The 24,816-nt window shown below is 33.4% G+C and overlaps 1 protein-coding gene across 5 annotated transcripts in view; it reads right to left on the bottom strand.

The window, feature by feature from the left end:
* The window catches only part of STRN3 (striatin 3), a 59,649-nt gene that overhangs the window by 7,085 nt on the left and 27,748 nt on the right, over positions 1–24,816 (bottom strand). For 2 of the 5 annotated variants that reach the window (XM_027458559.3, XM_027458558.3), the window contains exons 7-12: positions 24,007–24,148; positions 18,422–18,532; positions 11,694–11,834; positions 6,214–6,347; positions 180–355; positions 1–48 (exon numbers count right to left, since the gene is read on the bottom strand). In XM_027458559.3, the coding sequence (XP_027314360.2) occupies positions 1–48; positions 180–355; positions 6,214–6,347; positions 11,694–11,834; positions 18,422–18,532; positions 24,007–24,148 (752 nt within the window). The remainder of the gene's footprint in view (positions 49–179; positions 356–6,213; positions 6,348–11,693; positions 11,835–18,421; positions 18,533–24,006; positions 24,149–24,816) is intronic. The other 3 variants (XM_027458560.3, XM_027458561.3, XM_027458562.3) reach the window with 3 other exon arrangements.

Here is a 24,816-nt window from a genome sequence, read left to right on the forward strand (position 1 = left end):
ATGTGGGCCCTAAATGTGTAGATGGGTTCTACATCTAAAGAGGCACTCCTGAAAGAAGAAGAGAAGTAATTACATTAAATGAAATCTCTACTGAAAAACTTTGAAGATGTTTAAGAGTTTAATCAGTTTCAAAGGCTTTTAAAACATGACTGATGCTTTATGAAAACCCATATACTTGCTTTTTGGCAGGAACTGTTTTCTGCAAATTCCAAAGTTTTAGAGTATGGTCCTCAGAGGCTGTAACCAGCACAGGCTCTACAGGATGAAAAGCTAATGCCCGCACTCCATCGAAATGACTGCGTAGCGTATACTTAGGGTTCCATGTCTTTCGGAAGGCATCTTTATTAGCTGGCAGCTTAAAAATGAAAAGGAGTAATTTTATGTGAGTTTAAAAACTTGTCTACTTGTGCTTTAGAAAAATATGCTATTTTTGATTCAGTTAATACATATTCAACCTTAAACATGCATTTATCTACTGATCCACCTAATATACATATACAAGTCCATCTCTGGCACACAAAGTAGTCTGCATTTTTTTTCCCCCACTGTAATAGTTTTTGTTCCACGGTGGAAAAGAGTATAATTCTGAATATACAAACAAGCACCTCTGATTTTCAAAATTTGGTTGCAACCCTTTCATGCGATGATACCTTAATTCTTTTTCCCGGAAGAAAGATACTGGCTTCATTGCTTATAATGTTCTCTGTACTCAAGGAAGAGATTACAACTGTCAAAAGCTCATTTATCACTTAAACAAAATAAAAATAAGCTTCAGGCCCCCAGTGAGTGATCTTCCTCAGATGAACAGCTTGACTGAGAACCCAACATAACTCTTGAATAATTCTAAGTACTAAGTAAGGCATGTACAGATAAATAGTTAATTCAAATCTTAAAAAACGTCATCATTTTAAACATGAAATTGTATAAAAATATTATTTGAAAGTCTTTAGTATATTTGAAGGCTTGAAATACATTTGTGAGGCAATAATTTAGTTAACTATGTGAAACAATACATACAACTTTTATGTTTATATGTCGTGAAAATACAATTTATACTCTTCACCTAAAAACACGCTAAAAATAGGCTAAACCAATTATAACTGCTTAGTATTAATCCTCAGTACCTTGGAAAAGTTACAGTCACTGGAAGAGGTTTTCCAGTAAGAAAAAGTAATTTAGAGCTCTAGCTATAAGTTATATTAACCAGAGAGTAGAGAAAACACACAAACTACACCGCACTTCTCCTAAACCTCCATTCAAGGAGAAACACACATACTTCTCTCTTCCTCTTAAGTAATTATAAAGGGAGCTTAGAGAACTGACTTTAGTTAGATAACAAAAATTAGCAAATGAAAAATGAATGGAAAATAATTCTATGCTCTGCATTACAGACTATCTGTTCACCATGTATGTTTTTAAAGCAGTTTTCAATTGTAGGTCAGAATCTCTCAATAACACTAAGATGATATTAAAATCTCTCATATGTAATAAAGTCTCAGTACCTTCCTTATATGTGGCAGGACTGAAAATAAGTGTCAGATCATAATGTAACGTACACTAATAACTATTCTTGGACCAAATCTCCAGCCTGGACCAAATTTCCCACTACTCAAACAAAATCTGATTATATCCAATCAGAACAAATAGACTCAGACAATACAATTACTGTTCTGAGTTACAGATATGCAGGCATTTGCTTTTCCTATATACATATTTATATAGGCATACTTATTTATATACATATATGTGTGTGTACATATATATATATGTGCAAATGATGCCAAATTCACATCAAGAAACAAATCTGTTTTACTAGATGTGCAACCTGGACACTTTTTTTTTTTTTAATACCATGTAACAAATACATTTCAAAACCAAGTTCATAACAAAGTATTTTGTTCTTAATCTTCCTTCTCCACAGCATACTGAATATCACAATATCTTTAATTGAAATTTAAGTTATTTAGAACTATACTGCATATTACATACAACCTTCATACAGAGAATCATTTTTATATTTCACGGAACAGCGTGGGATTCTGGAGTTCTGTATTAAACTTAATAGCTTTCAGTCAAAACAGCTTATTTACTCACCTAAGGCTAAAGTGGATGAGAAAGTGAAAAAAAAATATTTCTAGGAAACAGAGTTCCTTAGTACTCTTAATCCTCATTACATAAATACATTCATCTACCTGGCTAACTCATGCACTTGTAGAAAACTCGGGCTTACAGAAATTTAAGTCAAGTATTTGTAATGTGTAATGGCTAACTTTATCATATTATAACCTAGATTAAAGAACAGACCTCAATTCTTTGAAGATTTGCACTCATAACACATTCATTTTTCTTACAGTTGTGATGAACAGCCATTCAATAAAAGCAGGACTGAGTACACTTGTCCTTATTTCACAAGGAAAATTCAAGTCTTTTGTTGCTGTTCTTAAAATGGCTATTGCAACGATAAGTTAGTTCTCAGAAGTGCAGAGGAGTCTGCTATAATGCAAGGTACCAAATTTACAGAACTTCCTATATTAAATATGGCTTTAAATCTTTAACGTTTTTAAAACAGATTTCAATATCATGCTTGTTTTAGAAAATACCATGTACACCTTCTGAGAAATCTAGTTACATAAAGAGATGATTTGGGTTTAATTCCCGTTGTCCACATTTCCAATGAACCTTGATATCCTTACTACAATCAAGAGAACAACTAACATCTTTAAAACAGATATCCTTGTAATCTCTAAGAAAAAAAAAAAAAAAGCAGTAGTCTATTTCAAAAAAAAAAAAAGAGCATACCTCATGAAAACATAATCAAGGAACTTGGAAAAGATATTTGCTGATTACAAAGGGTAATGTGATCTACACAGTAGGGCTGGGCAAAATAGAACACTAATAATATGTGATACTGTATCAATGTTATAAGGTATTGCAAGAAAAAAGCCCCTCTGAACAGAAAGGCATGGGAACACTGCCCCATGAAGTCTTATGTCCTACTATAAATGTCAGAAGTTAAAGAAAATCAAGAGAAGACAGACTGGAGCACCATTCAGCTTTAAGCGCTCCTTCTCCCTTTTTTCCTAAACTTCACTGGACAGGACCAAGAGGGGTCAGCTTGATCCTAGTTCCTGGATCAGTAAGTGGCCACAGAGCAAATGCTTGGAATAGCAGGGTCTGCCAGAAACAACCCTATCATCCCAACCACCCCACAAACACACATACAAGAATTCTGTCTAGCCCAGGAGACACAAAACACTAAGAACAACAGCAACAACAAAACTTAACCACAATCTCCTGAAACTTAAGAGTACAATAGAAACTAAGAACAACACACATCAACCTACCTTACCATACAAAAAAAAGAAAACACTAAACAGATTAGAGGAACAAATCAAATTGTAAATGCCTACTTCATAATAGTTGTCCAACCTAAGCTAATAGGAATTGTTTTTGCATTTACTTTGTTTGTCTGTATGGGAATACAAGGCAAACTCCTCATTCTGCTTTACAAACCACCAGGGAAACAAAACCGGGGAAAAAAAAAGGCATAGGGAGGGAAAGCTCTTCCCTGTAGTCAACAGAACCCTTACAGAACAGTAAGGAGACTTGCATCCTTCTCTGACTATCACAATGAATTACTCACCTACAGCAATTACAAAAATAAGGAAATAATACTTTGTAACTGTAGTCAGTGTCTTTTAATCTTTTAATGTTATTTTTTCTTTAATACGTTGCAGCTTAGGAGATTTCCAAATCTGTGTGATAAATGAGGACTTCTGGATTTGCAACCAAAACTACCACCATCCTGTGCAGCTATAGAATCAGGATTATATGAGTTAATTGGATTATTTAATTTAATAACATCGCTTCCTCAGGGTACAAACAGCTGCATACAGTAAATATTACTAACTATGTATTGAAACACATGACTTCAGATGACTGCACTCTTACAGTATCTAGATCTTAAATGACTAGTCTTGTGAACAATTTGTGCACTAATAGATTCCCAAACGGGGAAAAAAATCAGCTACAGTTAAAGTTCTAGATATTTAAAATTTAATCCCCATCCTGCCCAAATATTCTCTCCTTTTCAAAATATGACCCTCATCAAGGAGTGCTATACAAACACTAGTGGAGGCCCGCTGTGGTTTTTGGGAGGGTAGGGAGGTTGTCTTTTGTGTGCGTTTTGTTTTTTTTTTCCCACTACAATGGTTCACACCTGAGTTATTTGAGGAGTATGGAACTATTGCTAGCAAAATGCAAGTGAAACTATGAAGGAATTTTTAACCTAAAAGAACATTGTGATGGGGAACTAGTACCATTAGTCTCTTTAGATCCAAAGCAGAACAAAGATTGCCTTATTCGTAAATAAAAGTATTAATAAAACTTTCCCATCTGTGTTATTTGATACTGCAAGTGTGTCTTTTCTGACACAGGAGGAAGTCAGAAATCACCATGCATTTTTAAGATACTCCTGCGAAAGTCCCTAAGAGCACTGTAGAGGAAGCAGAGAAAATGAATTAAAGTTACAGCCAATCACTTCTCATTCGTATTTGGTGAATGACCTAAGTTGAAGGGGAAAGACTTATTCCTATCTTTTGTGTCCTATATGAGCCAGATAATCATGAATTAGATGGTCTCCCCATACACCTCCCAAACCAAGCCGTAAATCAAGAACCTCTAATGAAAAGGTTTTGATGAAAAACTTGAAAATCCAATTACTCTGACATACCCATCACTAAAACGGGAACAATAAAAGTATTAAATTGAACAATATGTAAAAAAAACCAAACTACTCAATTTCATAATCTCCAATGGAATTTACTACAGGTCAAAAACCTGCAGGTTAGGGTACTATTTTACCACTAGTTCTGGACATTTCAAATTTAAGCACCCTTAAAGCATGTTCAACAGAAAAGTTATCAAAACACCTTGTATTCTATATCCACTTAGTCATAGATTTTATTTAAAATTTATAAAAAAGTATTTTCTACACATTACATATGATCCTCATGCCGGTCTACAACATTTTACATCTGGAGATTTTGTTATGTAGAAAGCAAAATCCTGAGAAGAATAAGATGCAAAGAGCTGAAAATGATCTTTGATTTTAAGTTACCTTATTTCTCAGAAGTGTTATGTCATTGAAATGAAACAGACAAACTGAAGATTAATTTTTATTGGGAACAAGACAATATATGAAAATATGGAAATACTGGAAGTATTTTTAAAAAGTAGTCATTCATTTTTATACAGTTCAATAACAGAAGGATAGATTATTAATGTTTTCATTTGTGATTGAGGAAATGTAACTATGCAACACCCTACAATAAGGGAGAAACGTAGGTATTAATAGCTGTAATGAAGTACTACTGTTTCTACCTATTACAAATACAGAAGGACAACTATATTAAGTAAAAGCTGGGTAGTTTAAGTATTTTCATACCCTGTAAAAAGCTATAAAGAATTTATTTCTTCACGTTACAGGTTCTAAGATTTTAATAAAAACCCTAGTAGTGTTTTCCAATACAAACACACTATCTAACTTGAAAAGGTATACAGTTATAGAAACAAAGTGAGGTACCTTAACAAAACCTAAAAACCACAAGACACTTTACAGTACATTATGTAAGACTTACCTGACCATTGCCCCAATCAAATTTACCAGCCAATTAAAACAACATTCATTCGAGAAAAAACTACTGGCAGTAGCTTAACAAATATGGTGAAAAGAATCTCAGAACTCTTAGAATAATTATAAAAATATTCCCTAAAAGTTTACATCCAAAATATATTAACGATGTATATTCTATGCTGTTAACTGTATATAAACACAAAGAGGGGAGCAAAGACATTAAATATCAATATTTGTGTTTTATGCCATGTCTTTTCAACACTCCATTACAGTGCATCACTGCCACTTCTTTAGAACAAATTCCTATTAAGAAGTCATTTTGTCATAACACATCCCCCCAGTGAAAAAAAAAAAAAGAATAAAATTAAATAAGAAGAAAATAAACAAGTCATCTTACTTAACTTGGATTTCCCAAATTACTTAACACATTCACAAGATGCTCCCTCCTCCTCCCACAGAAGTTTTTGCTACTAAAAGCTCTGTTACCATCACCTCTTAATATTCAGGGTGGGGGCAAGGGGCAGCGATTATAGATTACATTAAAATGTATAAATAATTTTAAATAAAATTGCACTTACATCATAACTATAGTCTGCATCATTTGTTACTGTCAAGTCTGCAAGGTCTCCAAGGCCCAGTACACTTAACAAAACATCATCAGAACCCATAATAAATGACTTGCCTCCTCCAGATGGAAATGTTATTGGCTCAGCTACAAAGAACAAAACAGTTACTTTAAGTCTCAATGTAATAATTTAATCTTCGATGAAAAACTGCATTATTCATAACTTACAGGCAAAGCAGAGTTTAAAACTGAACTTGTATGCACTACATACTACATACCAAGTAAAAAGGAGCATGACAACACGCACACATGTGCAAACACACATTAAAAACAATTCTTAATTATTTCTGACATTTGATTTCAACTTACTTTACACAGACAAATTTTTGTATGTAAAAAGGTCACAAGAATGAAGTGGCTTGACTGACATCACTTTACAAGATCAAAATTATGTCCCAGATCTCCAAATTATACTTCATTCACTATACCACATTGTCTGCTTTCTACTCATCTGCAAATAAGTCTCTGTGTTTTATACTAGTCAGACATCTCTACTTGCATGACTAATACTTGTATCTCAGAAGTTAAAAGCCTCCTGCAAAATCTCTTATTTCAGCTTCCAGATAAAAAGAGAAAAAGGAAACATCTGTTATTCATGAACTCCATCCTTCTTAACAGGATTTTCGATGCTAGATGCTTAAAATACACTCAACTGGTATTTACCTTCGTTAGCTCTGCCTCCCCCGAATTAATTATTAACATTTCTGTTAATTACCATTTAAAATTGAATAAATACTAGTTATTTATAACCATTCCTTCTGAACTCACATCTGAATAATAAGATTTTAAACATTCACCCATATTCTTTACAATCTTCAACAATCCTGTATTACAACTTCTAGAATACTAACAAATACCAACTTACTGGTGAGGAACATTACTAAAGGCTTAAACACTGTTATACTTCAGCGTATTATTAAAAGCTGCTTTTAGTTATCAATATTCCTTGTTGCGCAAAAATTGGGACATTTGAAATAAAACACTTAAGACCAACTTCAGCAAAGTATGAACTTCAGTTAAGTTTTTTTTTTCCAAACATCTAAAAAAAAAAAGCTAAATCTTATTTGACATCCTCAAAAATTAATACTCCCTGACTTTTAGATTTCACTTATTTGGAATACCGAGTTATAGTCTCACTATAATGACACTCCTCAGTTTGAATCCTCTCAGAAAAACCTTGAAGCTCACAGAAAAAGCTTCCACAGCTGAAAAACATCCATAACTTTTTTTTTCCATTATAGAAAGTTCCAAACAGGGGGACTAATAATCAACATATTCCTTTTTTGAACATACATCTTTATTATACTGCACTGCCACTATGTGAATGGTAACCACAGCAGCTAAAGGAAAGTGACTAAATTACAGGTGCCTGATATCATTGCTAAGGCAATCCGAGGTGTGCAAATAGGAGCCAGCACAGTCAGATCAGTAGATAAACTTCAGTATAGACAAAAACAGCATTTCAAGAGTAAAACAGACTAATACTTGGAAACTACTACACTATTAAAAACACAACCTTATTAGCACAGACAACACAAAGTATACAATTGCATAAAAAGAGCAATCAGTATTCTAACTGTGCACAATTGTCTCTTTTCAAAAGATTCACAACCCACGCAAAGGTCTTGACTCAGATTACATTAAATTCACATCCTGAATAGCTTACCATGCCCCTCTATAAGCTTTTAATTTTTGTTAGTATTTTACTGGAAAGTTCCATTTGACAGTCTGTTCCAAACCACACACATTTTAAAAGAAATCATATTCCTAGAAAATTCCAAATTATTTTCCATGGTTCCACCTAGTGTTTTATTATGGATTTTTTTTTTTGTCCTTGTTGTTCACTAATCCATGCTTCCTAGATGAGATCAGAACTTTTAAATGTTGCTTTACAAAAAGTGTCTGAGCTGACAGGGAGATTAAATATTTTTATATGAAGCAAGAAATAAAATAACATAACAAACATTGCTTGAGTTAATTTAAACTATGAAATCCTCAAATGAATAATATTCGTCCTCCATTACTTAAGACACTAAGATATTCCTGGTTCTTTTCTGACAGAAAAAAGAAGTGTGAGGGAAAAAAGGGATCCCAATACTTTATCTGGAATTTCCAAAACTGGCTCACTTCCATCTTGACAAGGTCCCAGCCTCATAAATACAACTACACATTTACAAGCCAAATCTCCCAAGTCTTTACAGTAACAGAAACAAAGCTGCTGATCACTGGGAAAAGGAAACAGGACACTCACTTGACACCTGAGGAAAATTTCCATCCCTGTTGTGATGCTGTGAGTCTTACTTGATCTTCACAACAAGTCCACATCATTTAAACCTGTCATACTAATACTTTGTCAGATTAATGCTATCTCTGCTTAGCAGATCAACTTGCATGAAAAGATGCTTTATAGTAAAAGTGAAGCACTATCATAGAAAATAATACCACAATAAGAGTCTATGCATAAATCAAACTTCTTTTGCATCAGAGGTGAACATCCCTTTATTTAAAACTTCAAAATTAATGGTATCCGAAATTCAGAAATGTTTTTTTTCCAACGTTTAAGCTGCCAACATTTATAATATATAGTTAATCTTAACTATATTAAAAAATATTTGTGGAAATTAGTTAAGACTGTCAAAAAAGGTTAAAAATATTTCAAGCTGTGTGGTTTTTTTTTGTCTGTTTGTTTTTAAGTATACAGCAGAGAAGTAATACAATAGAAGATGCGTGAAGTTATAGCTATTAAAAATAAAGATTCACGCCTGGGCATACCAAAAATGATACATCAATAAATATATGCAAATGATGAAATTCAATTATGTTTCAAATGCTTTTTATTAAAAATCAGAACATTTTTCTTAGTACCACAATACGTATGTTTAACTGAGTTTGCAACCAATAAATAAAAAATAAAAATGATAGTTTTGCATAAAAATAAACTTGTACGACATGAAAAGACGCAATGATTCAGTATTTGCTTCTCCTTCTAATCCTGAAGTTACTGATATCATATATAATTAAGTCAAATTCAACTAGTAGTATTTGTACAGAAGTGAACTGCTTTAATCAAGTATCTCTGTACACATTATGTTGTTGTCTACTACAAGACCTGGACATCTGATCTTGTTTTCCAGAAAGTTAACACCTACTACAGTGAAAGTTCCAGTAAGTACCAAGCAATAAGCTGTTACTACTGTTTGTTTTTTTTTCTCTTTTTTTTTTTTTTTGACAGAAAACAACCCCACAATCTATGGATGATCAAAAAGAAAAAGAATCCATGAAAATAATAATTTGCTATACAACATATTGGATGAAGTAACATGCTGCAGTTCATTCTGTTTTTCTGAAGATCTTGCAATATGGCAAAATGAAAACCCAAATTTCTTACAGCTGAAAATATAAAATTTAATTATAGCAAAAAAATTTTCTCATCATATTTAATCAGGCACTTCAGTAAAAAAAAATATATATATATAATTAATTAACTTTTAGAAAAGTAGAAGATCTTCCTAGCCAATTAGTTCTAATAGAATCATGCTTTCTTCCCTGGCCCCCTAACCCTCACCAGGAAAAGAAGAAACAAGTGAGTTTAAACACTTCCATCTATACATGAAAATACAGTTACCAACTCAATAATTAACAGAACTGGAACACTTAAGAGTGTAGCATAAACCTTATGAACATAAGAACTATAAGAAACCATAAGAACATCACAGCTTGGTAATTTTCATTAGGCTACTGTGCCCCAGAAGACATATGATTGATGCGTAAAGCTGTCTGAAAAAAAACCTTAACTTTTAAAACATAGCAGAATAAAAAAAACTGAGGAATACCAGCACCTTATGATAACGAGCTATTCAGTCCTTGTTAAAAAAAAAAGCCAGACCTAGAAAGAACACAACAACTACACTAAGTTTCCTTGCTTGCGATTTTGCAAGCAAGTCTATAAAAAGACTTAAAGAGCCACATAACACTGAGGATAGAATTTCTGACCAAACAGTAAAATTTCCAGTCTACTACTCCACTTTGAAAGGTATGCAGAAACCACACATAACAGATACAATGATTAAGATACTCCTGCTACTGCTCTTAAATAGACGAGAGTTACATAGCTTGCCCTTAATGAGTTCCACTGCACAACGTGTACGGCCTACAGACTGAGGGACCTGTAACTGCAGGGTCAACCTTCACAGAGCCAGAAGACTACTTGAAATGCCTAGTCCAAAGCATCACATTAAAGCACCTGGTACTGAGAAGCCTGGTATCTCTCCACTATCTATCACACCACCTTTATGATGATACTGCAAGATACATGCACATACGTATTAGCAAGGTAAAATTTCACCAGTAGTAGGTTTTTTTTTTTTTCTTTTTTCCTCCACCAATTGCATTCTACAGGTGAGTTTGATACTGGTGCATCTTTAAACTGTAAATGTAAACAAAGCAAAAAAGGCAATAAAAAGAAAGCTGGAAGACAAACACTTAATAGTTTGAAAGAACATCCAAAAATCTCCCTGAAAATTTTCAATTTTTCTGCTTGTCTGGGGACAGGAATTTGAGGTGGAGCAGGTGGGATGACAGCAGGGATTATGGAAGAACAGAAGAACCAATAAACAGCATCAGTAAAATGCAAATTGTTTTGACTTTTAGGATAAATGATACCACACCAGGATTTATGAGTCAAAGATAATCCTAAAAGAGAGAAATTTGCATTTGGTGGACTATTTTGATTATTTTTTTTTTTTTCAGTAGAAGACAGGTAATTTACACCACATTATTCTCATCTTGAACTTACTACAATGAAATCTACTGCTTTAGAACTAAAACCTTAAAACTGAAACTGGCAAAAAGCTGAATAACAAGATTTTGGGCTATTTAGGTTATCATTTGCCATTGACTTCCATTGCTTAAGGTAATCCCAACATGGGAACTAGTATTTTGTAAAGAAATGCCTAAGTATACAAAGATGCTACGTAAAATAGGACAAGAGAATTTAAAAATAGTAAACAAACATTAACCTTGAAAAAAAAAAAGAGACAAGTTAGTCTCAAAGCTTAAATAACCACTTTTAAATTTCACTTTAAAATGCAAACTGTGTATCAAGTTTTAATACTCACCTTTTCCCCCAACCAATCAATAACACCCTATTTGTACAAGATTTTGCTAACATTGGGTCTGCAAACAGGGATTTAATAGGCTCAGAACAAATGTCTGTACATAAAGTTGTTTGAAAATACTTATAAAAAAAGGTCAGTTACAATAAGCCACTGTGATTCAAGCTGTAGTCTCGTAAAACCATTTGCGAAGGACTGCAAATAATAATGATGGGGCAATCTGCAACTCCATTAAGCTTTATAGAGGGGACATATGTTACAGTGTGTGCTTTCTAGAAGAAATCCCCTGGAATATAATAAGTAGCTGAATTTTTTGTACCTTCCTCTGCTCTTGCACCTTCATGATCAGTCATTCTAGAAGAGGGTGACCTAGATTGATTAATGATTCCTGAAGGGATGTGGGGTATCTCATCATCGCCAAGATCTGCTATCATGTCGTGAAGTTTTGTCCTGTTGACTCCTGTAAATTAACGTCAGCAGCAAAAATTCATTTGATTGCTACCGCTTGACTTGACAGAAGTCTAAAAATCTATTAAACTAAGTAAACAAGAACAACTACTAATGGGACCTCATTCAAATAAACACGTTTTTTTTTTCTCCTTTGTATATTAATAAAATTGATGTTTTTGAAATCAAGAGGAATAAATGCGTTAAATCTAAAACTGCATGCAAACAGTTCAAATTCACCAAATCAAAGAATAACTGCTTTGTGTTCTGCAGATCTATTTTATAATTTCCTGTAGGAGAGAAAAAACCTCAATCTTACATCCCTTGTGAGAAGCCAAACATCAAAAGAACATAATTACTAAACAAAATACATGAATTAAACATTTGCTTATAGTATTACATAACTTTAACTGTACTAAACAATTTAACATTGAAACACAGTGCAAATAAAAAATAAGCTTACAAATGAGGGAAAAAATACAGATAAATCATAATGGGGGTGCAACAAACAATTAACTTTCCCTGCTTTTGAATGGTGTTCAAGTTATATAAAATGTTTATTAAATACAAGGCTAAGCATGCTTCCACCACTATATGAAACTGCAGATGCATACCACATCTACTATATAAGCATGCCACAAGAAATAAAATATAATGAATTTGTACATTAAATTCATGATGTAGGTACTAGCTAGCAATAGTATGTTTTAATTAAAAAAGCTTTTTAATTAAGTTCATTTCTGCTTTCAACTTAGAGCTTTCTTGTTAAAAAGAAGTCTTCAACCATTATGTGAAATTTCAGTGATAGACTCTTTTTAAAGAAAACAATCTGCAATGATGTAAGACAACCATATTTTAATTAATAAAGAAGTCCTTACAGGTATTGCTGGCAGTTACATTGCAGAACATTTTAAACAAAAATGAAGACAGCACACCTACACTGACCCCTCAAAAAAACTTCTATCAAGCATATTTTTCTTCTAAGCTCACTATAGTGTAAATATTGACTACATTTAAAAGGATATATTAATACTTGAATAACTTTTTAACATATCCATTTTTGGTCAAGTAAGCTTTAGGAAGCAATTTATTATACTCAGTTGATGAGCCTCTTAAAAAATATAAACCAAACAGAGCCTCCATTTTATAAAGTAGCAAAAGGTAACCACTACAACTAAAGATCACTTATCAAAAGCAGAACTGTATGTTCAAACACTCAAACTCTAAAACACTCTTTGAAATAATACTTGATCATTTCAGTTGTTTAGATATCTCTTGGACAAAAATGCTTAAAATTTGTGTCATCAAAAATAAGCATCCATCAATAACTGTAGATAATGCACAGAAGGATCACAATGAAAAATACTTCTGCCAGTGGAATCACGGCAAAAACATTCCATGCATAGGCCAAGAAGGATGTTACATAACTATTCATATTAATAGTTATAAAACACACTCATTTTGCCAAACAAACTACAACTCATACTTTTTTTGTACTTTTGTTGTTTTTCTTACTTTGTTTCATGGAACATATAGTATTTCCATTAAGTCTATGAAAGCTGCTACCCAGAAGTTGTTTGAGAACAAAGATGGCTTCCAAAAGTTTTCCTTATGCAACAGAACATATTTCTTGAATGGTGAAGTTTCATTTCGCTCCCATGTATTAGTGAGTCTAGAAACCTACAATCTCAGGTAATGAAATATTGGAAGTTTTTTTTCCTGGTTATAACGTTTATGTAGAATCATTTCAAATAAATCCAGAATTAAAGCAATATTATTCCCTTAAGAACAAGAGATGGATAAAGCAAGGATTAATACAAAGAGACCTGCTTGAGGAGATGGTGAAAGCTGATAAAATTTCTTGCAAAAAGAATTACTAACAGGAACACCCAACATTCCTCTAAATGCATGAACAGAAAAGATTTCATTGCAGTTAGGTATGAAAGCACAAGAAGCAGCTATCAGGAGGGTAGGGGGCACCAAGTATACGTCACAGTCATTGGTCTTACCGTACCACAGACATTGATGTCCTGAAAATAACATCTTTCATTATACAACTGAAATGACCTTCCAATTTTTGCTGGCGCACAGCTACAATGCATTTTAAATCTTGACTGTGTTACTGTCCTTTTGTGCACTTCGGCTTACAGAGTTCGATGATCTATTCTATCGTATCATCTAATCAATTCTTGTAGACATCAGCAGACTGAGAAGAACTGTATTTGCCCTGAAGAGCACTGATCTAAAAAGATTGCTCTGACCAAAGAGGTGAAGGAAGTCCCTCCTCACTAGCATGAAGAATATCTCCTATGCATCAACACTTTTTTACAATAGCCACTAAACTGACGTGGTTAAGATCTCATTTCAAACGTGTACAAGTTAGTTGTAGTCAGCAGGTGAGATGTTTATAAAAGACATAATTAAATCTCTCAGCGTTCTTAAAGGTCTCAACTGTACAGACTGCAGAGCTTGCTTTTGTGTCTTTTCTATTCCAGTTGCTTGTCGGACAGCAAGCTGACAACTTGGTGATCATCAGCTGATACACTTGATATTATAGAGCAATCACTAAGTTGCATGATAAAAAGTTATAACTGGTACCCTGAACTGTCTACGTGGATATACTCTTGGCTCTCCAGAAGAAAACACACTTGTCTTCATGTTGATAAACCCAAACTATTCAGGGAAAAATGCCAAAAAATAACTTATGAGATTTTATTCACATCCAAACTGAAGGTACCTTTGTAAGTGCTCTCACCCTGAACATAAGGGCATGAGAAGATAACCTCAAAGCGTGCTCAGAGAGAACTAACTAGCAGTAGTCCTGTTCACTCTGCTAACCCCTATCTTGAGCCAGCCAGTCATTTAGTATGTCATTACTTAGGGGATTGTCAACCTTGACTTAGGTGTTCTTCAGCAAGTTAAGTCACTTCTTGTCCTCAGGCATTCACTTCAGAATGGCCCTCAATCCATCACATAATGGAGGGAAAGGAGCAGATGCCATTCCAAACTGCTACTCTGTATTTCATATTAAAAAACGTCAATGCTCATGACTGGGAGACCACCACAGAAGACTAGAGATTTCTGCTTTCTATTAAGTGTGCCTGCATACAGTTGTTGAAGCATTCTAGATGTTACAAAGATCTTTAAGGATTAGTATGTGCTGACTCCCCATAAGCACCTATGTTCCATGCACTAAATGGCTATGTTCTAGTCTTCAGGATGAAAGACAACAATCAGTAAACAAACCTGCTAAGAACAAATGCAGAACACCTAGAATCTCCTTCAGAGATCAAAAAAGGCAATCAAATATTCAGCACAAAAAAGCTGTGGTCTGACATGTCAAACAGATTAGTTCCAAGATGTAGCAGTCTGAATCTAACAGTGATCCTTCTGCATCAACCTATGATGCAGTCAAGATGATTAAATCCAAATAATTCCATCAATACAGAACAATTAGGCTGAGGCACAGGAAGAGAGAACTGTCAAGGACCAGGAAAAAAAAATAAAACCAGTAAAAGGACCTCCATTTGAAGTGATCTAAACATACCATTAAAGATTAGAAAACTGTTTTTCTAACTGCTAAGAGCACACTAGTCTTATCTAATCGTATCAAATTGGACATGCACCATTTCTACAATCATGTTGGGAATATTTGAGAAATGATATCTAAAAAGGAGTTAACACCTGATTTGCCTGCAAGAAAATATTTTATCCAACTTGGGCAAAAAAAGTTCAATACCTTAAATTCAGCATAATAGTGTAAAAGGTAAGACTGTAAGAAAATGCTTTTAAAGAAATCAAACCTAATTATAATAGACAAATAAGGAGTTAAGTCTAGAATATACTGTGTGTCTTTAAAAAAAATCCCACAGCCTCAATAGCTAGACTTTGTTATTTTACTGATTATATTACAAAGGTAATGTAACTAAAGCTTTTTTTTTTTTTTTAATTCCTTTCATATGAAAGTAGTACTTCCATGTAATACTTTGACTACTCTGACAGATAACAAAAACAAAAAAAGAAAAAGAGCAGGAATGAAGTTATGAAGACGTGTGTGTCAGCAGTAGATGACCTAAATCATGGTGTTCCACCCAGAAGAAAGCATATGAATGCAAACTACAGAAGTATCAAAATAGATCACATCAGCTTCTGTTCCCTTATCAACCTCCACAAATAGAATGAAAGTTATCGTATACCTGGGCCAGGGCCACAAAGATCCTGTCATGAATAAAACAGTCTAAATGTATATTATGGGATAGTTACCAGATGCTGGTCCAGTAAAATCCCTTAGAATGTCTGCCCTCAAAACACTGCAAGGCAACATGTCCCACCCTAAACACCTGCTTTTATTGTGTATGGAAGTTATGCTGTTCAATTACCTCAGTGATTTAAAGGTCAATTTTAAATTAGAAATTACTATCAGAATCCCACAAACCAACCTGTAAGACTACTAATATAAGCTCAAGGATTCCCAAAATATAATTAAAATTAAAAATAAAAAAAAACTAAACCACAACCAAAACATTAAACAGTGATTTGTATTACCTCACAGCATTGTGACACATAGTTGTCTCCTAATTATTTCTCTTATGCAAACATATCCAAGTTTCAAAATGACTTTAGATGAAGAAAATACTTCTCTTAAGTTTTGACAGAGGAACACACATCATCTAAAGACAATGTAAGTCAACTAATAACCGACGACAACCATGTCATATAATTCATGGTGCAAAATTTAGTGTGTTACTCTTTCTAGCAACTGCAGGAAAGCAGAATGAAAGAAACATGTTAACGTTTTCAGTTTTGCAATTGAACACTTCAGATAGAATAATTACTACTTAATCTAAGTGATTGTCTAACAATTTAATCAGCACTATTGACCACTAAAACATCGTTTTTTCTAGTGGGTGAGGATTATGCTCCTTTTCTAGAAGCTGTAAGAGTGCTACAAATTGGGAAAATAAAATGATTGTGAGAATTCTTAATTGCATAGCAGCCAAGAAAGTAACAAGTGCAGGAAAGAAACTTTTTATACAAGCCCAAATAGTATCTACAAAACAAATAGGGAGACCTGGACATGGCTTTTTGTTCTATTTATACTCCTACAGCAACACTACTTGTCACTGTTTTAGAACTGCTCACCTTGCAGAAGCTAGAAAATGCTACCTGGTATGGTGGGTGTGAAGAAGATAGAATCCAAAGCATAGTTTTGAGAACTTTCACTATGAGATGATCCCAAAGAAACAAACATTTAAAGAGAAATAAAAAAAATCCCCTAAATACTTTCCTGCCCATAAATCAAAACATTTGCTGCTATTATGCAGCCACTGCATAACATAGTCTAAAATGTGGAATTTACATTCCAACAGTCTAACAGGAGAAGTTCATGAATAAAAATTCAAATAAAAGGTTAATTTTAATATTAATAGTTTTCTAACCTTACAAAATATTTCATGTGAACTTGATTGTTCACATGAATGCTTATTTACATGTTAAATGAGCATTATCATCCAGATAATATATTCTAAAAATCAAAACAAAGACTGAATAAAACTATCTTTATACTACGGAAAAAAAATATTTATGTGCACCCACCTGTATGCATGCATGAGAGTCATGCAAAACTGCTGAAAAACAACATGCACCAACTGAATTTTGTTAGAACTTAAAGTAATCTCAAATCTTAACACATTCGAGAATTCTTTATGAAGTGTTATATTTTAATTACCACCAGATTTAGTTAGTACATATTCATGTATTTTTAATTTTTTTCTTCAAACACAGGCTTTATTTTTTCTTTTAACTAAATATAGCTAGAAACTGTAATAATATACTTCCAAAATAAGAAACCTGCTAGCAAGGGAGCCTCTCTACGCTAATTTGGTAACATTTTGCCCACTAATAACGTTTTTGAGTTGATGGTAAAATGATTTTTAATATGTAGTTAATGTTGAAAGTCTAGTTTAACATAGTTCAAAAAGGACAGCCAGTCTGAAAACTCTTAAAGAGTAAAGAAGCATTAACTAAAACGTGTCAACTGCACAGAACAGTGAAGGACACCATAAAATAAAGATTATATAATAAACAAAGAGAACTTAATCAAATTACAGGCTTTTTTTTTCTTCCATTCTAATCTTGCCTTAGATTGTGAAAGTAATTAGAAGACCATAAACAGCAATTATAGCTTGATTCAAGCTCATGATTAAAAAAAAACACCACAACACCCAAAATAGTAGTACATTATTTCATTTTAAGAAGTGGAGAAAGCTTAGATTTTCTTTCAGAAAACTTTCTGGAGTAGAAACACCCCCAAAATGTAAATTGTTCGCTATTTCTGTACTCCCATTACAAAGCAGTTCTCTTTTACCTACTTAAGTTTCTGTGTTCTCAAGACATTTGTCCCATCTAGTAAATGGCTGGAGATACAGGTTTCAACATTCACATTTAGCAGTTAGAAAGTTAAAGTTGGTTGCCCCCGTTACAGAAAACAATGTTTAATGGAAATAAATGAACAAAACAGAACTCATGAGGAAAAAAAAAAGTCTTCTATAAAGATAAGCAAAAAAGCGTTGCATTACAAGATTCAGAATCTGCACTTACTCTTTACCCCTTTCTTCCCCTTTCGTTCCTTCTTGTACTGTTCCTTCAGTTTACTTATTAGTCCCTGGTCTACATCCCAAACCTCAGCAGTTGGGGACAGGTCATCTTTGTCTACATGCAGCATATTATTAAAAGAAAAAAAACAGCAATTGGCAATGCAAGCTGTTGGCGATTTACTATAATAGCTGTATAAGAGCATCAATAAAAGTTCTTAATAAATCTTTAAAGGTGCAGTCTCAGTTTAAAGTTTACAAAACACTAAATCTTGTTTCAGTTTTCCAAGGCACTGCTTAATATCAGTTATATTTTTGAAAATTGTATGTTAATTTGTTACTAAGGAGCAAACAAATTAAGCTTCATAAGTAACTTCATGTTACATACTTCAAAATACACAAAAATTAGTTGGTGCTCAGAAACAATTACTGCATCTCTACAAAGACAGTGTTAAGAAATTATTCAGCCAGTATTGAATAAGCAAATGAAAGTAATCATGCTGTATTACTCATGAAAATGCAAGCTGAGTAAGTCAGTGCCAATTTATGAAGACCACCATGCATCCTCTCGCACTCATTCTACATGCACAAGAAACCTTGATCCTACATATAACAAGGGGAACAAGCCTATAAATACAGCACTTCACATGAAAATGGATAAAATTAATTCACAAATGTGAATAAATTGCATTTAAATAAAATAAATTCAAATAAATTGCATATAAAATGCATTATAATTACTAGAAAATACCACATTCCACAGTTACTTTAGAATATTTGTCTTTTTCCATTTGACAAAACAGTTGATATTCGTTTATTAATTTACATTACTTATTACCCACAACAAGTCAAGTCTCCACCTTTCTAAACTATCTGAAACATTTCTGGAAAGATTAAATGAGAAAAAGCATAAAGGTGTTTCTAAGATAGATGTAATATTTGCAGAAGGACTTTATCTAAAGAACAACCATGCATCAACCCAATTTGGCTTACACACTAGCCAAGCTTACACTCAAAAAAGATATTAGACAAAATAATAAAACTAGGTTCCTCAGTTCCCAACTTCCAGTTATGCCTACAATTATCAATGTCTCCATAAAACTGCAATTTTTGATATTACAGCTATTTGAATCATAGAAGTATGCAAGAGAAGCTGTATACAGCAAAGAAAAAAACAAGCATTAGGAAGCAAAACAAACTAACTGACCTTGGCTTTATGAAGTACAAATGTTTCAAGACAAAACATGACAAATAATGGGAAAATATTCTAGGATACTGATGCATCTACCAAAAGACCATCATTCAGGTAGGGCAGATCAATGACAAAGAAATAACCTTGATCAAAGAGGTAGAATACAGGACTGGCAAGAGGTGAGAAGGCAACAAGCTGAATACAACGTGGAAGTCTCTAGAACTGTGCACAAAGAACTGTGGAGAAGGAAATAGAATAATTACCTCTTCCACCAAACCACAGCTACAACTACCAAACTGCAAACAGGAAGACCTCAATCTTTATGAGTACAGGGTCAAAATACTGACAGAAAAATACTGCTTATTCAGGAAATAGAAGAGGTACAGAAACATGTCAGAGGATATGTCTCTAAAAAAGAGGAAGGAAATCAGAAAAGCATGCAAACAAAAACAAAAAACACATGGGCAAAACAAAGAAAAATCAGTGGAAGAGGGAAAAAAATCTAAAGCAACATTAATAGAAGCAAAACAATTAGGCAGGTTGAAACACTGCAGAGAAGGATTTGAGAATTAAATTGAACCAGAAGCAAAACACATGTAACAAAGATGTAATGCTGTCACAAAATGCCACAACGTTCTGCTATGTTTTAAAAAGTGTGATGTATTAAACCAGGAATACAAGTAATTCAGTGATGGTGCTGACAAAATTGAAGCAGTATCTCTAGTCTGCACTATACTGAAAGTTTAGGAAATGTCTGAAGATCAAGAAAACAAAAAAAAAGTGAGTTATCAAAGAATTTAAAGGAACTGGGCTCATTCAGAGAGCAGGGAAAACTAATGTCTGCAGGCATAAATACTTCAAAAAAATGTCATTGGCTACTGAAATGTAGGTCAGAAATAGAAAACTAGTTAAAACACTACCTCAGATTAATCAGCAAAGCTCTGAAATTAATTTCAAAGAAGATTCTAAGGAAAATATTAAAGTATTTCTCTCAGTAATGCCTGCATATTTCAGAACAAAGTAACCTAACTAGACTCTTCCATAAATCTCCTCTAGTACTGAACTTCTTCAAATTGCCTGGGGTGGTTCTAATTCATACTAAATTGACACGAGGACTGTGCAGAGGATCCAGGATGACTACTAGTCAATACCATTTAATGGAGAAAAAATTGAAGAGGAAAAAGAAATCCTATTTTAAAAAATGACCCAGGAGACTCTGAATTCCAGTCACTCTGCCACCCAGAATTCTGGGCACAAGCGGTAATTCTCCGAGTCATGCTCCACCAGGGAACAGAATTGCTGTGTTGCGTAGAGAAGAAAAAAATCAGTGAACATGGTAGACAAAAATCACAAGTAGGATAAAAAGACTACATAATACGTAACATTTGTAATACCTGACATACTATGCAACAACACGTAACATCTCTTTTATTCGTGTTTGTTCAAGGGAACAGAACTTACATATGCAGCTTTTTCTTGATACTGTTTCAGCACAAAGCATTTCTAAATTTTTAATCTGGAAACATACATTCATTTTTGAATGTGCTGTATACATTAATATTTTAACATCACTTGAATTTTCTCATCTTTCACTATTTTGAAGATGAACTGCTCCTAATAAAATGTCACATTTCGTAAGATTTTATATCACAATACCTGAAACAAAACTTAAGACTCCAAGCATATTAAATGAGGTATTCATAAAAGAGAGCGTGCTCATAAGAAGCTGTATTATAGGAAGAAAAAAAAAAAACTTCCACACTCGGTGTCTGGTTGCTTCTCAGAAGTCTCTACTAGCACAAATATCAAATCTGTGATGAAATATTTTAGCATACCTGGAGTTACATGCAAGTAGTACTTGGATAATTAAGCTTTGAAAGTAACAATAAAGCAAGACTGGGCAATAGGTTTAGAGTCTAAACATCAGAAGTTTGATTTGCATGTATTAAACGAAAGCATAAAGAAAACATTGGTTCTTTACATTTTTATCAGACAGCCCAAATCCTCACAAGAGTAAGAAATGATAGGGCGATGCCGCTGACAGGGAAGAGTGAAACAGGAAGAAAAAAGCTGAGAATAGAAGTGAGCAACTATTCACATTCCGAAAGAGAAGAATGAATTGTAACTGAAATAGTAAAATTGGTGGTTGGTACAATTGTTTAGAAAGGAATGACAAATATTTATTTCAATGAAGTTCTAATAAATGAATAAATAAATCTATGGATTAGCCTTGAGATTTCAAATAATACCAGTTTCATAGAGTTCAAAATAATTGGACAGGCTGTAATAGGGACGGGTTCAGGCAACCTATCATTTTTAGAAGGCATTTAAGTGGGACAGCACTTGAAGTGTTTTGATAGATAATAAAAACATAGTCTTTAAGTGTTTCAAATTTGCACAGTGATCTTTAAAGAAGTGACACAATCCCAAGACCTGATAGACTGTATCATTAAGCATCTGTTAAAGGAAATAACAGCTGTATTAAAATCACTGACATGCAGTTACAAGTAAGTCTTCTGATTCACTTAAATAGTGAGTTAGTACAAACTATAAAATTTATGGATTTTTTTAATGGAGCAAAATGTAGAATATGTCCTTTTTAAGATGGAAGTAGGTTTATGTGCATTTCCTCCTTCCTTGCCTCAGACATGAGGGGTTTGATAGCAACAGAATTATTGTGGTTAAACTAGTCAGAAAAAAGCTGTCACATGTGCCCATGAACTCCTGAAATGCTCTGCCTTGCTTCCTGTGGGTTCACTTACAGTATAATAAAAGACATTTCAAAACTGCTCTCTGAAAAGCACTGTGGTTCAATTTGATTTTTAAATAGATTTATTTTATTTATTTAAAGTTTGGGACAGCAAATCAACTCCTTGAAAACAAGTTTGAAAATTTTTGTCTTGCAATGTCAGCATTTCAACTAAATTAGAACCCCAGCACTCTGGGTATCTGACTAAAAATGACAGATATAACAGGCTTGGAAAGCAGATACTTGAAACTGAAATGGACAAACTATAATACTAAATTTCAGCAGTATGCTGTGACAAAATCAATAAATCTTTTCATGAATTAAGGCATCAAGTCATCTTTCCTTCTATATACAACAGTGGTGAGACTAATTCTAGAACCAGAACTTCCTGCAACATTCAATATTTAAAGGGAAGCTGCAAATTCAATCAGAACCTTTGCTTCACAGCCTACTCAGGGATCTGCCCTCTTGGCTAAATAAAATGATGACTAAAAAACTAATCAAAAAACATAGCCTTCAAAGGGGAACAACACCAGCCAACTACAACACTTCTAAATCTAGGTAGTTATTACCAAAACGAAAGGTTACAGTTTACCTGGCTTCATCTTCTAGCTAGAAATTAGAGCTTAAAAAAAAAAATAAATTAAAGGTGACTAACACTGATACTAATTTCCAAGACAGAACACTTACTTACTAATCCTTGGTACCTGCAAAATCCAGATTAGATGTGTCAGTATTTTGATTTCTGTATGCGTTTATATTCCACAAGTACAACAAATTCACTGTCTCAATAGCATAAAATGGTCAAATAGGAGAATCTAGTGGCACTTCTTGGCTTTACAGTTAAAGACTTACAGCATGAAATGACAAAATTGTTTATGACAGGTCAGAAACTGTCAATTCCCCATTGCAGGACAAATGTGAATGACTGTTCTTTATTAATTCTTTTTCCTACCCAAGTTTTCTCCCTCTTTCAGTTTCTTCTTTTGAAACGTGTAGGCTCTAAGAGTTGTGAAGAATTTCTTCTGAAAGTTACTTAACTCATTTTGCTTTGTTTCACACTGAATCTGCTTAATTTTATTATGCACTCTAAATTAAAGTAAGTAAATAAAAAGTTGGGCCAGTATAAAAGGTGGTGGTTGGTTTTTGTTTGTTTTTGATTCTACTAATGAAAGTTACATTAGCAGTAACATCTAAAAAAGATCGCAGTCAAAAAATCTAAATACACCCATCTCCATTTTTGCAAGCACGCTGAAGAAATTCATTTAACTTGAGAACAGAAACATTAAAGCTCCCTATCAGAAAGATAACAACTTTTCAGATTTGAAAGCCAACTTAATTCAGTTATAGAAAAAAATATATATTCAGTACCCTAGTCCTCCCTATTCAAACGAGAAAATGTATCTATTTGGGGGGAAATTTTCTGAAAATTAAACCAAAACATTAAACGTAACTATAACTGAATTTCTGGCAACTGCAATAGTAAATAGATATGAAAATTTCAGCATCCAATATACTATTATATAATCACCAGTATCTGACTATCACAATCATCCACACATCCACACCACCTTAGCATAGACTGCAACACTAATATGATGTCATGAACAAGTTTTCCTTTATTTTGTACATTCTTTTGCTGGCATCTTACCCCACTCTGTTCCATCTCCTGAACTTCGGGCTTCTCCAGCTCCCTCACCATCTTCAGCTGTTACTAAAAAATCAAATTCTTTCAAAGCTTCTTCAGTATCAGGGTCATCTGTAAGGTCAGCAGCTAAACCTTCATTACCAATCTGAAAACAGATTAAAAAAAACTGTGTTTGAACCATGAACTTTTTTCATACTCAAATATTTAACTTAGAAATTATATAGATTACTCTCACTGAAGACTTATTGCATAGGAAAACACTTTCCAACATAAAATGCAGAAAAAGATACTTAAATCTAGTCAGAAGTAGAGCTGCTTACAATAAAAAAAACAAAAAACAAAAAACAGCACAGCCTAGTGATCATTAGAAGGGAAAAGAGCACTGACACAAAGTTCAGCAACAAACAAGTACATCCATGACTTTGTTTTTGATTTAAAAGGTCTCAACCAGAAACTGTTGTTGATTTTCTTGCAATATTAACAGATTTCTAGAGAAGCTTTATAACTCCCTGCTAAGGCATCATTGAAATGTTTTCTTTCATTCTGCAGGTAAAGAAAATTTCCATGTGAGGCTGTGTTTCTCTAAGACTTGGGCAATACACTTTTGCATAAGGACACAATATTTACAAAGGTAAACAATCTTTCAGTTATTACTTTTTAATAAAAAACAAGCTTTGTCAAGAGTCAAAGTATAACTGCACTGTCTTCATAAATGCTTTAGTGATTTACTTACTAGATCATATGTTTATCAGACTACCTACTGCCCTAGAAGAAAAAAGATTTAACCAGTATTTTGATTTACCTATTTACCAG

This window comes from Anas platyrhynchos, chromosome 5 (genome assembly GCF_047663525.1).
Source record: "Anas platyrhynchos isolate ZD024472 breed Pekin duck chromosome 5, IASCAAS_PekinDuck_T2T, whole genome shotgun sequence".
Classification (NCBI taxonomy): Eukaryota; Metazoa; Chordata; class Aves; order Anseriformes; family Anatidae; genus Anas; species Anas platyrhynchos.